Here is a 17586-nt window from a genome sequence, read left to right on the forward strand (position 1 = left end):
ATTATGGCGTTTCATTGGATTATATCATGTATGAGAGCATGTGATTGGCATTTAATCAAGAGCAACAAGCCCTATATGTACCCCAGCGTTGGTGTTGTTGATTGTTGAACTCCTTTGTCATGGCCTTAGCAATTATGTACGCTTCACTCAAGTCAAAATCATTGATCAGGATTGTTAAGCTTTCTCTACGATATTATAAGGCTTGGATTAGGTTGTTTGATCAAAATTAGGCAGTGTTGGCTAATAGCCCTATATAATTGAAGTAGAGGCAAAGGCTAGACAAGAGAAGAGGAATCTAGATTCTAGATGGTTGATGTTGGAATAATTAATGATTGATATACAATGGATGCCATATCTATCTTGATTTAAGTAAACATATGCATGCTTTTATGTCTTCTGCAACTAATTTGGTATTTTGGATGTTTTTTAATATAAATGCAAAAGATTAAAATATATATATATATATATATATAGTAGACGCTTCGCTTTCTAGATTTTTGAGAAATGACGCTTCTGCGTCTCCGCTTCCAAAAAACATCCCTGCTTCGTGCAACGTTGATTTGACTCCATTAAGGAACTGGTCTTTCAAGATAATCTAATCTAATCATTAAACTTGCTAACTAACCAAGTTGCTAGGCCATTTAGTTGTGTCTCTCTGACTTGTCATTTGCAAATGAATCTTGCATCTTCACATTTCATAGGGATTACCCCCCCATAGCCTGCTATAGGGAGGCAACTAGAACAGAGAGGGCGGGGATCAAAGTGACAGCCCCCGTCCTGAGCATTGTCGGATCTTGCATGTACAATTTGAGCGACAAAATTTTCTGGCACCATTGTTGGGGATAACTCTATCTTGTTCTCAACACTTTAACGACATTTTCTCCATCTTTTCATCTCTTCATTTAATTCGTCAAGTGGCACATCTTCTAATGCTTTGACATCTCATCAATCTTCTCCTCACCTTGTTCACCATCATTTTCTATCTGCACCTTTAGCACTTGGACTTTTGGGTTAGTTTCCTGTTTGGGTGGCAACTCCAGTGATTCATCCATTCACAAGAGCTTATACTAGAAGAAATCCTAATATCTTGGTTAACCCCGCTCTTGGAGCTCGGTTAAACAAATTACATTCTAGTAAGCATTCATCTTTTCTCAGACACGAAACTCTCCCTGATATTTGTTGAAAAGTGTAACTAGGTTCGGTCTTCATAATGACATGTAATTATGATTTTATGTAATGAGATGTAAATAAGAAAAATGAAATTATTATATTGACTTGCTTCATGGGTTTCATGAGCAAGGGATTTTGTTTTTGAGTCAAGACTCCCATTGAGAGTCTTTAGGATTTATTTGTCATCTAGTCATAAAATGTAAGAGTCATTGTCATGTAAATTAAGTCATCTTACACTTTGTAAAAGGTCAATATTGTCTATAAAAGGTATCCTCCATAAACTTGTCACATAACCTCTTCAAGTTGGCCTACAAACAATGAAGAAGCTACTAGATAAAGTCGGCCTAAATCTAGTTGTCAAGTCAGCCTAAAGGTTAAGTAAAGAAGTGTATAAATAGCCCAACTCGACCTCATTTGGAGACACACAATTCAAACAAGCAATTCGATCTGATTTTGGCTAAAGAAGTACGAAGAGAAGGCAAAAGAAAGGTATGAAGAGAGGGCTAGAAAGAAGTGCGAAGAAGAGGCAGAAGTAAGGTGTGAAGAAAGAGAAGTTTCTTCTGGGCATGTGAAGTAGAATTCTTCTGGGATCTGTGAAGTAGGGTTTCTTCTGGACAGTGAAGGAAGGAATCTTCTGAGGCAACAAAGGAAAGACTCTTCTGGGTGATCAAAGTAGAGACCAAGATTCTCTAGATAAGACCTAGAGACCGAGATTCTCTAGGGAGGTTGTGAAGAAGCAATGAAAGAGATAGAGACTGAGTTTCTCTAGAAGAAGCCGAGAAGGAGCAATTCTAGATCAAGAAGAAAGGCGAAGGAAGGAAGAGGCAGAGCATCAAGGTTGGTGACAAGGTTCTTGAGAGGATACTAGAGTCAAGGGTCTGTGTCAAGGTCTTGGTACTTATCAATTGAAGATCTAGAAGAAGAATTTTGATCGGGTTTTCCTCTTAAGAAGTGAGAGGTTTTGGCCCTGGCTAGAGAAACCTACATACTATGTCACTTGTCTTTTATTATGCATTTTGGTAATTATCTTGATGAAATAACACATTAATAAGCTAACGAAGAAAAGACTATAAGATAAGAAGTAAAAGCATATCACAAGCAATTATCAAGCAGAGAAATTGTTAACTTTGAATGCCCTAGATTTCTCAACAATATCCACTTGCTTTTCCCTGACTTGGGGTAGAGCTTTTTTCTTTTCCTAGTTCTCGACTAACTGTTCAGTTTTTGCCTTTTGGATTTTAGAGTTAGATTCATGTTCAAGTGGTGACTCTACTTCATTCAGTTTTTACAAGAATTTTTGCTAGAAGCTTGCTTCTTGTAGACTTCTTGTCTGATATCCATTAGTTGTTGAAATTTCTAAGTCTAACACGTTAGAAATCCCTACTACATTATCTGGTTTAATTTCTCCTACTTGTTCATTCTATTAACAGGTTATTTATAATATAAACACTGAAATAAACACAAATGCAACCTTAACTCATATACAAATCAGCAACTAAAATACTGAAACAAACACACAAGGGACACTGTTATTTTTGGACAATCGTCCCTGAAAAACCCAATGCAGGAAAACCGATGCAGTAGTTTTGAGGGTTTTATTATTATGCAGATTCTTGAGTACACCTAGGGTGTCGAAATGGCTCACCCAACAGAGATTGTTACACGACAGTGATACCTCTTCTCAGAGACAGATATTCAGCCTCTCAATCTAGTCTGCCCCACGAAAATCCTTCCGGCGCTTCCTCTTGGGCTCTACGTCAACCTTGCTAACCTCAGCATAGCTCCTGAACCCTCTACGTCAGCCTTCTGACTCTCTGCGTCAGCTCTCTAGCCCTCTACATCACCCACACAGGACCCTCAGCCTCTGCGCAGTCTTTAGCTGCCTCTGCGTCAGCCTCTTTGCTCAATGTGCTGACCCTCTGGCACTATCTCTACCTCTCTACTATGTACTCACTGCCCATCGCTGCAACATATCACTTGTTCGGATTGTCTCAACAAGCCCTGCTCCAAAAAATCAAACTGACTGATCAATCTTGGTGTATCTCCAACTGACCCTCAAGCCTCCTCTTATACCTTCCCTGTTGAGTCTTCAACGACCAAGATTAAGTCTCTAATCAATGGCTAAGATTATATTTGACTTGATCCATGTCATTTAGAACATTCTCACCTGGTTTTATTAATACCCATTAATATTTTAATTTTCCTAAGGTTAGACTTAGGAACCCCATTAAAAATATTAATTATTTTAATATATCTTCAACCAGGTGGAATTTCCCCAAACCATTTCTGGGTCTTGGAGATCTTATGTGCCTTAGCCTCTCCACCAATTTTCATGGCTAGAGCACATCCTATGCCGCCACAAATCAACATTAGCTCTTTTTCCCTTTAAGCAAGTCATCATGAATGACTTGTTCAACCCTTGTCATTTTACTAACATTCCTCATGATATTCCGGAAAATGACGTTACCAATTTACCTTCTTTCACGGGTAATAATGCAATCACCGCTAAAAATCATCTCATTAAGTTTACTCGTTGTATGCTAGGGTTCTGCGACTCTGCACATTATAATCATGAAGACGTCAAGATGCGACTCTTTGTCCTTTCCTTGAAAGGTGATGCTAAGAATTGGTTTCATGATTTTCCTGACAATTATTTTGATTATTTGCAAGCCATTGTCAATGCTTTTAAAAATAGATATGAAGATCAAAGGGATTCACCATGTGCCAATTACAATGTAAAGAGAGATGAAAGTGATCCTATAAAGGGCCCAATTATTGTAGAAAGGCCTCAAGAGAATGCGTCACATCAATCTTTGCCGTATTGCAGACCTTGTGAGAATTTTCATGATGAGTCCACTTGTTTCGTTGCAAGAAGAATCCTCGATAGTGGAAAGGCAGGAAAAAATGATCAAAGGAGCGTTAATGATAAGTATCTTATCAAGGAATTAACTCAAATGCTTAGAGACATGAAATTCAGTCAAGCTCAGTTGATGAAAACCGTGGAGCTCAACCAAGAAAGTCACTTTAGGGCAATGAGATCCATGCACACCAAGTTATTAGCTATGGAAGAAAATCATGTTAAGGAGCTGGAAACCATGGAAGCAACTCATGAGAAAGAGATGAGTACCATCCAAGAAAATCATGACAAAGTAATAAAGGATATGGAATTTGGTCAGATCTCTCTTTAGAACAAGTTGTTGGCCATGGGACAAAACCAAGCACGATTAATAAAGACCATGGAATTAGATCATGCTAAGGAAATGAGTGCCATGGAGGACAGGATACAGAACATGATAAAAACCATGGAGGCTGATCACATACAACAAATGAAAATTATGGAATCAAAGCACGCTGAAGAAATGACTGCCATGAAGACTGAACAGATCACTCCTCAAAGCAAATTGCAAATGATGGAAAAATCATGGGTTAGGAATTCCTGCTCAAACCAAAGGATCCAAGGGACAAGCGTAAAGATCTTTCAATGAATCACAACCCTCCTAGTCCGCTAAAGCAATTTCCTTCTCATTGCAAGGAAGTCACTTGTCCCACTGAAAGGGGGTTAGTTGGTAGTGGCATAGTTGGAAAAGAGACTAAGAAAAATTAGGCTATTGAGGTCAATCACAGTGCTTTCTATACTTATGAGTCACCTTTGACAGAATATATTCAGAATAAGATTGGGAATACCTCAATTTCTTCAAATCTTTCATCTGATCATTTTCAAGATCAAGACAAAAAATCTACACTGGTTGCACTTTCAGCATCACAACCAACTGGAAGCAGAAGTATAAAATAGAAAAGACGAAGGAAAAGGTTTGATGCCTCTGATGGTCAGGAACAACTCAATATTCGAATACGTCAAAGTCCTAGGATCTTCAGAATTCAACATGGCACATCAGAAAAGCAACCCATGGACCTACCTGAAAGTCAACAGATGCTCAGTATGCACTTCGTTGAAGACATATGATGGAATAGGGCATGCTCTATATTGTATTTCTAACCCTACTCTCTTAGATCGGATTCTATTCCTATCATTAGTTATTTCCCTTTTCATGCATTTAAGTTTTATGTCTTTATATTTCATATGTTAGAATAGTTTTTCTATTCCAGCAGATGTTTTATATGTTTTATGATGTATACATTATGATATTGATTTTGGGTAGATACCTATTTGATGTACTTTTGTTTTCTTGGATACATGATTCTAGATTTTTCACATTCCTTTAGTGAAGAAATGTGTCCCCATGTGGAGCCAGATGTTGACCACACTTTGTCAACAGTCCGAGAAGGCATAGTACAAAGGAGTGGAGAATTTTTTTTGAATATCAAAGCCATCAATTGCCATCATTCATCATTGTTAAACCCAATTTCTACGAAGTTTATTGTAAATGATGCTAATATGGCCATTTAATTATGTAACAACACCTAGGTAAGCCTCTGATTTTGGCAAAGGATTTCATCCTAAGAAGTTTTTTAACCTCCCCAAATTATATGTGTTTGTAAACACGCCTAATCAGCAGAGTTATTCTTCCAACTTAAACCACAAAGCTAGGGTGGAATTTGTTGACAAGGTCTTAGGTGAGTCCCAGCGTTATCGAGGTCTATTGTAAAAATTTGTTGGGGAATTATTTTAGTGCATGGTCCCTCGCAATGAGACACCATTGCTAAATTATTTTATTACAAGCACACTTGGTTTCCTACTAGATCATATTTTGTTGCAGAATTGGGTAATGTCTTAAGGGTCTAATATAAATGTGTATTTCCTCTTCTAAGGGTTGAATTAATTGTAATATTTTGATGTAAAAAATATTTTATTGCATGGTCCCTCACAGTCAAACACCATGGCTAAAATACTTGCGAATGGAAAAATTATTAATCCCCTCTAGGGTCAATTAATTAATTTTTTTGGCTAAATTAAATTAAAATCCTAAGCTAGAAAATTAATTAATTTTGAGTCAAAAAAAATAATTTTAGAGAAATTAATCTCTCCAAGTGGAAAATAATCAAAGAATTCGTGGGTAAAAAAAAAGTCAATTTTAGGAGGTCCTCCACTGAGGAAAAAATGGATATTTTAAGAAAATTTGAGCCCTTGGACCTTTGTGGTTAAGTCAAAGTCAATTTTTTGAAGAAATTAATCCAAAATATTAACTTTTTGATTAATAAAAAATAGTTTATAAGAGAAATTCGATTTTTCCTCATGATTAAAGATTTGACAGTGGAGATTAAAAAATTATCAAGTTATTTTCAACAGTCGAGATTATTTTGACAAGGATCAAGCCAACTAGTCATTATTTTCCACTTGGAGGGGTCTCTCTATATAAAGAAGCTATTGAGCTTCTATTTATATATGATCTCTGGATGAGAAAAAATTTGTAACGTTGGTATTGAGCTACTTCTCTACTTGGAACATTTTTTTATCATAATAGAAAGACTTTGGGGTTCAAGTTCATGGTGTTCTATCTACTAATATGTGGTATGTGTTAGCTATGTGTTATCTTATATTGTGTTGAATAATTTTTTAAATTGTTATTTCATTTGTTAGTGATAAAAACATTCTATTGGTTACATTAGGTGATCTCATTCACCTTGTGATCTAACATTTTTATCTTGAGAAAATTATAGATATTTATAGGTATACTAACCCTTTGGCTCCAAATTCACAGACTATGGGGAAGAGCCGACCTTGTTTGGGCTCTAAGAATTCGTTTTGGTAAATTATTTTGCAGAAGGGTTTTGGCCAATCTATCTTTTGAAATTATTCATCCATTGTCATTTATCTAAAAAATATTTTTCAAAATTATTATTTGATCTTTGGCTAAAAAGAATTAATATGCTAATGAGAGTTTGTAATTTTATTTTGTAAATATTGTAAATATTTTTTAAATTATTTTTCTTACCCTTGTTATTTTGTAGCATTTGGGTATTTGGGGTTTTATAATTTTGTATATATTTGGGGTTTGAAATTCTTTTATTCATTTTTGCAAGTGATAGCTCAAGGGTTTGAAGCAACAAACTATTTTTGGGCTATTCATCCAAGCAAGGAAGGTTAATCTAGGCCCTTGAGGATAAGATCTAGCCTCCCCAACTTCCAGAAACTCAACATCTAGTTGAAGAAGAGAAGTCATCCAGCATTTTGAAGTCATTTTGGAATTTTTGTGAAATTTCAGGGGTTTCGAAAACATTTTAAGGCCCTTAGGCCTAGCCATCCTCCTCCTCTTCCCTAGCCGTGAGCCTTAGAGGGATTTTCTATCCCGCGGCCTTCCCTTTCATCCTAGCCACTATCCTTCTAGGGCTAGCCATGAGCCCTAGCAGCTTCTTTGGGTGACCCACATCCCTTTTTAGGGCTGACCATGGCCTTTTTAGGCTTTTTTCCTTAGGACAAAGCTCTCTAAGGGGCTTTCCCTTGGGTTGCTAGCCTTTTAGGCTTAGTGACAACCCTTTTTAGGGCCCTCACCCACCTCTTTTCCCTTGCCATTGCCATTAGAGGGTTGCTACCTCGAGCCGCATGCCTCTTTGGCCTTGTCGTTGGCCTAGGAGGGCCTCAAACCCTCTCAATCCCCTCCATTGGCTCTTTTCCCTTGGTCGCAAGGATTTTAGGCCTTTATCCCTCCATCATTGGCCTTCTCCTTGCCATAGCCTCTCCTTCTAGCCCTCATTTGGCCATTCTTTAGTCATTGATTGAGTTTGCATTAGTGTTTCATCTCTAACAATTTGCTTTGCAATGATTTTAGAGCTAACATTTTGGTTGCAGGTGGTCAAGTGCATTGGAAGAGTAACTAGTTTCCTACAAGGCCATTAGGCCTCTTGCTTTGCTCTCTAATCCCTCTTTGTCATCACTGTCTTCATTTATAATTCTGAAGCACTTTATGACAACAGTATATTCAGGGCCCAAACACACATCCAAGATAAGCCTAAATTCACTAATAACATTAAGAATTAATCTTGATGTCAAGTTGAATGCATATAAAGTGAACTTTGATGGATTGTGGGTTATGTTTGCTACAGCCATATAAAATCATCTACAACAATGGTAGAATAACATAACATTGGCATAATAATCAATTTGCAAAGCATTTTTCTTCGTTGGCATATCACTTGCACTAGTTGGCCTTGCATCTCTTGAAGGTTATCATAATAATTTGAAGTCTGTTATATACTGCATAGGGTCTGATATAAAAATTATAGTGGTATTAAAAGAAGTTGAAAATCCTCTAATTCTACTTGGCTCTTGTTCCTTGCATCTTGTGCATCTTTAATAATCGTTTTCTAGTGGAATTGGGTGTCTTTCTCACTACTGCAATCATTGGTCACTTGGCTTCCCCATCTTGCACTTCATTGCATTTTTCCATCTCTTGCATCATTGGCATCCATTTGCACTTGTTCATAAGCATATCTATAATTACATTAACAAACACCAGTTCTCTAATTGAATTGGTACTTGTTTCATAAAATTGGCTTAAAGAGTAATATTGTGGATTAATGCTCTAGTTTCTCATTGTTATCATTGGTTATTGGACAAGTGAATACATTGCTTTTCATTAATAAGTATCTCTTGTGGATTTACAATCTTGTTAATCTAAGTCACTCTTAAAGCACTTAATCAAGTCTAATCATAATTGTGATAAGAAGCAATCTAATTGTGTCCATATCTCTCTTTCTTGTGTATCTAATTGGCATATTGTCGTTCCATTGTTATAATCTTGAAGGTGGCTAATTGTGTTAAGAAGCATTGATCTTGTCAATATTGTCTATTTCGTAAGCAATTGTTTATCGGTAATCTTGGCAACAATTTCTAGCACCGTTTACTTTGAGCACTCCCTTGTGGTGAAGATTGTCGTTATTTATTGTTAAGTACTTCATTGTTCTAAATTGAGATATCATTGAGTATTTGAGAACCTTAAGAATCTCACCTTAAATATAATCACTCATATTGTGCATTTGCATTTTGGGACTAGTTTTGCATTAATTAATTCACCTCTAGGCATAAGTGATCCGAACTTAAACAAAAACGCAACAAATTACAGATATAACCGTAAATACAGAGATGCAGCAGAAGTAACACTTCATTTCATTAATATCAAATATTGAAATATGCTTACAAACATAAATAGAAATAAACTAGCTCGGACGATGGTATCTTATCTCTGAGAAGATATGCGGCGGCGACTGTGAAAATTCCTAATCCTCAAGGAACCCCTACTGCAACAAATCTGAATCTACTTCACCTACTTAATTTTAATATACATTCATCAAGTTATTCTCTGAATACTGAAGCAAAATACTTTTGCAACCTACGCTACTTTAATATTTGATTACATGAAACAAAAAACTAAGCAAAGAACAAGATACATGGGACACATTTATTTTTGGACAAAATAGTCCCCGGAAAAACCCAATGCAGGAAAACCGGTGCAGCAGCTCTGAGGGTTTATTATTATGCAAGAGAAAATTCTTAGTACAAATCTAGGATGCTCAACTAGCAATCCTTTACAGAGAAAATATTGGACAAAAGATTGGTGAAATGATCTCACCCTGTCACTAGAGAATTAGTGACTAATACTTCAACTCGGGAGGCTCTGCATCATCCTCTGCGTGGCCTCTGTGTCAAACTGCATCACCCTGGGCAGCTTCTGCGTCACCCCTCTTGGGTATTACGCTGCCTCTCTGTTCTAGATCCTCTACTGGCTGAGAAATTGACTTTCCTACCTCCTAGACTCACACCCCTGGCTTCTGACAACTCAACTTTGAATTCCCTCATCAAAAACTTGAATTCCCCTCACTGACTACGCTGCATGTGCGTCAGCACTGCGTAGGCCAGCGTCAACCCTCCTCTGGAAGTCTTTTTTCCCTCTCTCTGCATTGTACTCTCCAGAAATTCCTTCTCACGGATTCTCACTGCCCCTCTACTGCAAGATCTCCACAATCAATTTTCCTCCTGAGAACTTCTCACCTCAAAAAATCGATTTCCTCAATCTCTTTGTCTCTAAATGAACCCGAAGCCTCCTTCTTATACTTTTCTCGTTGAGACTTCAACGGCCGAGGTTAGGTCTCTAATCAATGGCTAAAATTAAAACATGACTTGATCCACCTTCTAGATCATTCTCACCCATATTTTGATTAATACCCATTAATATTTTAATTTTCCTAAGTTTTGACTTAGGAACTCTATTATTATTTTAATAAAACACAATCCGCGTGGAATTTCACCAAATGGTTTCTGGGTTCTTTAGAACTCATGTGCCTTAGCCTCTTTACCAATTTTCATGGCTAGATCACATCCGGTGCTACCAAAAATTAACGCTCCCTCTTAGCAAGGAAAGTGCTCGAGCAGCAATGTGCAATTGCATGCTGCTCTATCTCTGAAGCATCTCCTTCCCACACTGTTTCTGCCACCAACACTGTGTTTTTGTTGCTACTGTATCGTTGCCCATGACATTGCCACTACGACATCTGTACTACAACTCCCTCTCAAATGTTGCATCTGCTATGCTGCTAGCACTGCCACTACTAACACTGCATTCATACTGCAACTCAGTCGCTGAAAGAAGCAACTGAAAAACATCCAAAATTAACTAAACTTAACTGTGTTCAGCATAATACCATGAATGTTGGAATCTGACTGCTCTAGTTTCTAACCCTCTGAATCTTCTACGCTGTTGCTGACTTTTGCACTATGCCAACTGCATGGCTGCCAACCTTGCTCTGCATTGATCAGTCTCTGGTCTCCGACTACTACATTTGTCCTCCAAACAATCCACTGCATCATCTGACACTAAGTCCATCTCGCTACTGCTCAATCTTGGGCTCCTGTAGCAAGGAATTGATCCAAGAGGTTGACTCCTCAAGGATCCTGCCCACATGTAGTCCTCCCGACTACAGTGCAATATTGCCCCATCTCCCTCCTGAAGATGCGTGGGCACTCATGGCAAACTCATCTTCGTCAATCTTTGTTGGAGCAACCTTAGGATCATGTTTCTCATCCTTATCCTTTTGCTTCAAAGGACACTGGGATGCAAAGTGGCCCATCTCGCCACATCTGAAACATTTCACCTTCGAAATGTCCTTTCACTTCTGCTTCTGTTGTCCCTTTGATGCTAGAGCTGTGTTCTCCTCCTCCTCCTTGGTCTTCGTGCCACTCCCACTGCTGCCATTGAGGTTGACCTTAACTAGGTCCCTCCTTAATTCTTCTTGTTGAAGAGCTGCCCACATCTCCTCCCATGAAGGTAGTCTTTCCCTGCCCAATATGCTTTGGACGAAGACTTGCCATTCATCCAAGACTCCATTCAAGGTCGTCCTTACCATCGCAGTAGACTAAGGAGTTGATCCCACTGCAGCAAGCTAGTCTCTGGTGTCCAAAAGATGTTGAAGATAGGAGTTAACCCCTTCTCCCTTCCGCATCAATGTCCACTACAACTTTTGTTCTAGGTACATCTTCCTTTGTTCAGAAGAGCCACCATACAGTGAAGACAAAGCTTCCCACATCTCTTAGGCTGTATCCTTGCCCTGCAAGTGTGAGACCACATGATCTCGAACTCCATCGAGAATGAACCTCTTTGCCTTCCCTTGCTCGGCCTTGTACTTCTTCCTTTGATTATTATCAGCAGGAACAACTACAACACTCTTGACATAAGCTTCGAGATCATACTCCTCCAGAACAGCTAAGATTATGGTCTTCCATATGACATAGTTGGACTCTCCTTCCAACTTGTCCCGATCTCTGAGCCCATGTGATGCCATCTATTGATCTCGCCCAACTGCTGAACTGACTCCTCTAGTCACTGCTCAGTTGCCTAGCAAGTGAGAAATTCGAACTTTTGGGAAAAAGTTCTCTGAGGAGAGAATTCCCCTTCTATGTGTCTTCGCTCTTTTCTGGCGGATTTTTGCCCCGGCAGAAACTGCACCCTTCAAGCACTGAGTTGAAGCTCTGCGTCACTCCCTTTGCCTCTGCAAACTCACAAACTAGAAATCACACCTTTGTCGACTCTCTCAGAGAGAGATTTCCTCAGAATCTGTGCTTCCCAACAAAGACTGCACAATCCCTTCAAGGGGATTCGAATTGCTACCAAATGCAACTATTGGCCTCTCTGCTCAGCGTTGGATCTGCTCTTCCTGTTTCAAAATCAATGCTCTGATACCATGTGAAAATTCCTAATCCTCAAGAAACCACTACTACAACAAATCTGAATTTACTTCACCTACTTGATTTTAATATACATTCATCAAGTCATTCTCTGAATACTGAAGAAATTACTTCTGTAGCCTACAGTACTTTAATATTTGATTACATCAAACAAAAAACTGAGCAAAGAACAAGATACACAGGACACAATTATTTTTGGACAAAATAGTCCCCAGAAAAACCCAATGCAGGAAAACCAGTGCAACAGCTCTGAGGGTTTATTATTATGCCAGAGAAAATTCTAAGTAGAAATCTAGGATGCTCAACTAGCAATCCTTTACAGAGAAAATACTGGACAAAAGACTGATGCAATGATATCACCCTGTCACTGGAGAATTAGCAACTGATCCTTCAGCTCTGGAGGCTCTGCGTCACCCTCTGTGTGGCCTCTACGTCACCCTGGGCAACTTCTGCGTAACCCTCCTAGGTATTACGCTGCCTCTCTGTTCTGGATCCTCTGCTGGCTGAGAAATCAACTTTCTTGCCTCCCAGACTCGCACCTTGGCTTCCGACAACTGAACTTCGAATTCCCTCAACAGAAACTCGACTTTCCCTCACTGACTGTGATGCATCTGTGTCAACAATGTGTAGGCCAACGTAAGCTCTCCTCTGGACGTATTTCTGTCCTCTCTTTGCCTTGTACTTTCCGAAAATTCCTTCTTCCGGATTCTCACTACCCCTCTGCTGCAAGATCTCCCTAATCGATTTTCCTCCTAAGAACTTCTCACCTTAGAAAATCGATTTCCTCAATCTCTTTGTGTGTCTCTAAATGAACCCCAAGCCTCCTTCTTATACTTTTCTCATTGAGACTTCAACAACCGAGATTAAGTCTCTAATCAACGGCTAAGATTAAAACATGACTTGATCCGCCTTCTAGATCATTCTCACCCATATTTTGATTAATACTCATTAATATTTTAATTTTCTTAAGTTTAGACTTAGGAACCTCATTAAAAATATTAATTATTTTAATAAAATACAATCTGGGTGGAATTTCACCAAATGGTTTCTGGGTTCTTTAGAACTCATGTGCCTTAGCCTCGCCACCAATTTTCATGGCTAGAGCACATCCGATGCTACCAAAAACTAATAGCTACATTCCTCTCAATTATGTTACAATGAGGCTTGAAGGCCTATTTATTATTGAAAAATAATGGAAAACCCTAAACATCCAAAACCCTAACCCTAGGAGATGAAGCGCCAAAACTATGGGCCCCGTTTGGGTAAATTGGTACATCAACTTCCCGGGGTCATAATTTTGGCATACGATCTTCGTTTGACGCTCACAATACCTCATTAGAAAGATCTATCTGAGGACTACAACTTCCAACCGGCCAACATAGGTCAAAGACCTTTGTTGGCCCCGGTTTTCCCAAAAAACATCGTTTAGGGCCTCAAAACAGCTCTGAAAGTTCAGAACCGAAAAACTACTAAAAATAGTAAATTGTGCTACAATTAAGGAAACTGAAAAACTGAAAGAGACAGTGGTGGGAGTCCCAGTGGAATAGGCAGGTGGCCACCAACATCCACCTAGATCAATAAGCCTGGTTGATAGAGAGATAGTGCCACCTTTCTCACCCAGCTTGTGAAGCCTAGACCCTCCTTAGTGGTTACCACGGTAACCTTGCAGTCGTCCAGACTCAAAGCCATAGTCCCTGCAGCGCCAGAGGCATCGGGTGGTTAGAACCCCAAGGGAGGTATCGTTAATATAGCTTCTGTCGTCTGCCCTTGAGTTTCTCTCTCATAACCTACTCTAGAGACTAGCTTCAAAATAAATTAGAGGAAGGATTCACCTAAAATAAACCAAGACATTGCATTTCACTTAGTCTTTAGGTGTCGCATCTCATATAGGATAGTGAAGCATCCTAAGGCAACAACTTTTTATCCTATTACTTGGTAAATAATTTGTATAAAGCAAGTATTTGACTCCATTAAGGCACTGTTTTTTCAAGATAATTTAATCTAATCACTAAACTTGCTAAACTAACCAAGTTGCTAGGCCATTCAGTTGTTTCTCTTGGACTTGTCGATTGCCAACGAGTCTTGCATCTTCACATTTCATAGGGACTACCCCCCATAGCCTGTTGTAAGGAGACAACTAGGACAGAGAAGGCGGGGATCAGAGTGAGAGCCCCCGTCCTAAGCGTTGTTGCATCTTGCCTGTACAATTTGAGTGACAACAAGGCCAACCTAATCAATGTAGGCTCATAACCCCTCTTAGAGAAAACAATCTACCCCTTGAGTTGTATTTAGAATATCATTAAAGAGGATTCTCTTCCATCATTAGTAAGTGTTCTGCCTATGGGCGCCATGAAAGTGTTGAGCTCTCTTGTGCTTAGTTTATTTATCTCTACAACACTTATGCTTGAGCTTACTTTCTCTCCCTATGGTTATTTTACTTTGTTGTTGGTTTATTCACTTTATTGCAAAATTAGGGTTTTGCTGGTTGGTCCATTTGATCATCCCTCTGTCTCTCTCTTATGAACCTCAACATAAAGAATTGATTATTTAAGTACTCAAGGATTCTGTTTTTTTTTTTTGCAATTAAAATAGTGACATTTTCATTTGAAAGAAAAGGCTCAGTTCTGACAGGAAAAATTATCCTACCCATGCTATTGCAGCCTCCAATATTGTGCCAATTGTCCAAAACGCTGAAAGTATGACCATCCAGAAACCTCTGTTGGGAGCTGGGACAAATTCTAGAAACCATGAGAAAAGCACAGGGCCACCTCCCAGTCCAATACCAACCACACAACGAGTAGCAACCAAGAAAATGTAATTTGGGGAAAATGCACTCAAGAATCCAGCAATAAAAGTCACCATTGCTGTGGCAAAAAATCCATACCTGACAACAAAAGCCAGCAAATCATCAGATAACATGATTAGTTTTAATAGTTTCAGTAAAAAAAAGATAAATTTGCATATGTAGCTTTCTTCTAAGTACCAACCTATAATAAATTTACAATCCCACTTCATTTTCAATGCAAACTGTGATAATGATGCATTAAATCAGTCTTTAAGGTCTTGAAGGGGAATCTCATGTGCATATTGTCCAGAGTTTGGTTTAGCCAATTTAAGAGTTTTCCCTTTTCAGGGCTTATAGGCAAAACTCATATAAATGGGACTTGTGCTTGTAATTGGTGTGAATCATGCATAATTTGAATGGCTGACAAAAGATTCTGTAATATTAAATAACGGGTGGGATAATGATACAATAAAAATATGCATAATAAAAATCAGATCAAAGATTTCTAATGTTCATGAACATGTAAAGTCAAAGAAGATACTGACAGATACGACTTGGATACCTTTCTGATAAAAGCATTCATAGAATGGGTAAGACAAAATGATAAATAGAATGGTAGAAATAACTTGTGTCTGTGTTCACAAAAAACAAACTCAAATCCCGCACATCTCAATTCAGGATCTTGAATCCAACAAATGCATAGAAGATTCAAGAAAATGTAATTGTATGGGAATGCAATTAGATATCCAATTCATAGATATTAAAATGGAATAAATGTAATAACCCATATCGGTTCTTAAGCAAAATGGTATTAGCATGTATACGATGTATGCATATGATAGCTACATATGCATACTACGCATATCTTGCACTAGTATACTTATTGAATAATTATTCAAATAACTAAATTATTTAAGAAGGGAAGCCTAAAAATTTGACACTCCCAAAAGACACATTAAATATTTCATGATTATAAAGTTACTAAGTAAAATTAATACTTTCAATCCCCTTAATGTAAATATGTACAAATATTTATTTTTAAATATTCATTTTATATATATCTAGCAATTGACAACTATTCATTTATTCTAAAAATTAAAAATTAAAGTTATGTATTAAGACTCATTTGTTAAAAGTTATAATTCTAATAAAATAAATTAAAATTTAAAACTCATCCTCCACTGATGCCTTGAGGCAACACATAACAGATGACTAATGAATCAAATTGGATAAGGGCAACGGAAGAAGGCGGTGACTGCCTGAAGACAAGTATTTATCCATGCACAAAAGAACAGAGCGGGGGTGATTAGACAAAGGAGGAAAATTACAAAGAAGAGGAAATTCCTTGCCACTGATAGAAAGAACTCTGAGCTCAGTTGATCTTGAAATTTTGGGCACTGGGGACTAGAGTACCTCAAATTCGAAGTACTTTGGAGCTGGGTACTGAAGGTGTGTCTAGTTTCGCAGGGTGGTTTTGGTAACATAGCGGGAGCAAGAGTCACAACAGAGAAAAAATTTAGCCATAGAATGCCAGAGCAACTGTCAGAAACACCATCAGACAGAATTCCAAGTATTATCAAATGAAAAATTAGATTTCGAATTCTCTGTTTTGCCTGAATAACAATTTTTATTAAAGTCTGTTAATAAAAATTAGGGCTTCTCTGAGTAGCAGTTCCATTAAATTTTCTAAACTGAGTATCTTACATAAAACATTTGGAAACTTGATACATGTAGAAATATGACAGCAAGAATGAGTTGTCGACCTGTTAGCATAACATCTTTTCTTTGTACACCAGAATTATTCAAATGCTTGTTGTAACATTATTTGAGAAATCATATAAGTTATTTAAAGCTACTTTGTAATCCACAACAATTGACAGGCATGGATCCAATCATCTAGCTGCAAAGTTAATTCAATCCAGATGATTTAATACATTGCTGATGAAAATTTAAGTAACTTGCTTTAGTATATAGTTGCATCCAAAAAATTCAACATGTACAAGAATGTGGACATATACTGATTTGCAGGCTGGAAACATGGAAACCATTTCTCAGGATAGATTACTATGAGATAAACTGAATTTGAAGGCACATGGCTCAACCACAACCAACTCTTAGACAATGAATGAAAGAACCACTGATGCTTAGAATTCGACAGAATTCCAAGATGGATTATATCAACGAAACCACATGATGAGGAGCATATTAAGCAGATAAATTCATCATTATGTCAATATTTAATTAATTTTAAATGAATTTTAATATTCACTAGAGGCCATAATTAAACAATGGAACTATAAAATACAAATAAGAGTAAACATTGGGAGTATTAAAGAATCTTCAGAGAAATACAAAAGAAATAAGGAAATGCATAGGGTGCCAAGACAGATATAATCAAAGAGCATCAAGGAATAAGCCCGACAAAAACAATGCCACCTTTAATTATGATAACCAGAGGGTAAATTATCATCAAATGAGCTGGGAAAACAGGGAC

At 37.8% G+C, this 17586-nt stretch overlaps 1 protein-coding gene across 1 annotated transcript in view; it reads right to left on the reverse strand.

Moving 5' to 3' along the window:
- LOC149149332 (organic cation/carnitine transporter 7-like) overlaps window positions 1-17586 on the reverse strand; it is a 224634-nt gene that overhangs the window by 52997 nt on the left and 154051 nt on the right. Inside the window, exon 3 of the mRNA XM_089439759.1 lies at window positions 14954-15191. Within this exon, the coding sequence (XP_089295885.1) occupies window positions 14954-15191 (238 nt within the window). The remainder of the gene's footprint in view (window positions 1-14953; window positions 15192-17586) is intronic.

This window comes from Pinus tabuliformis, chromosome 9 (genome assembly GCF_031772625.1).
Source record: "Pinus tabuliformis cultivar Carrire ecotype Pingquan chromosome 9, CPIR1, whole genome shotgun sequence".
Classification (NCBI taxonomy): Eukaryota; Viridiplantae; Streptophyta; class Pinopsida; order Pinales; family Pinaceae; genus Pinus; species Pinus tabuliformis.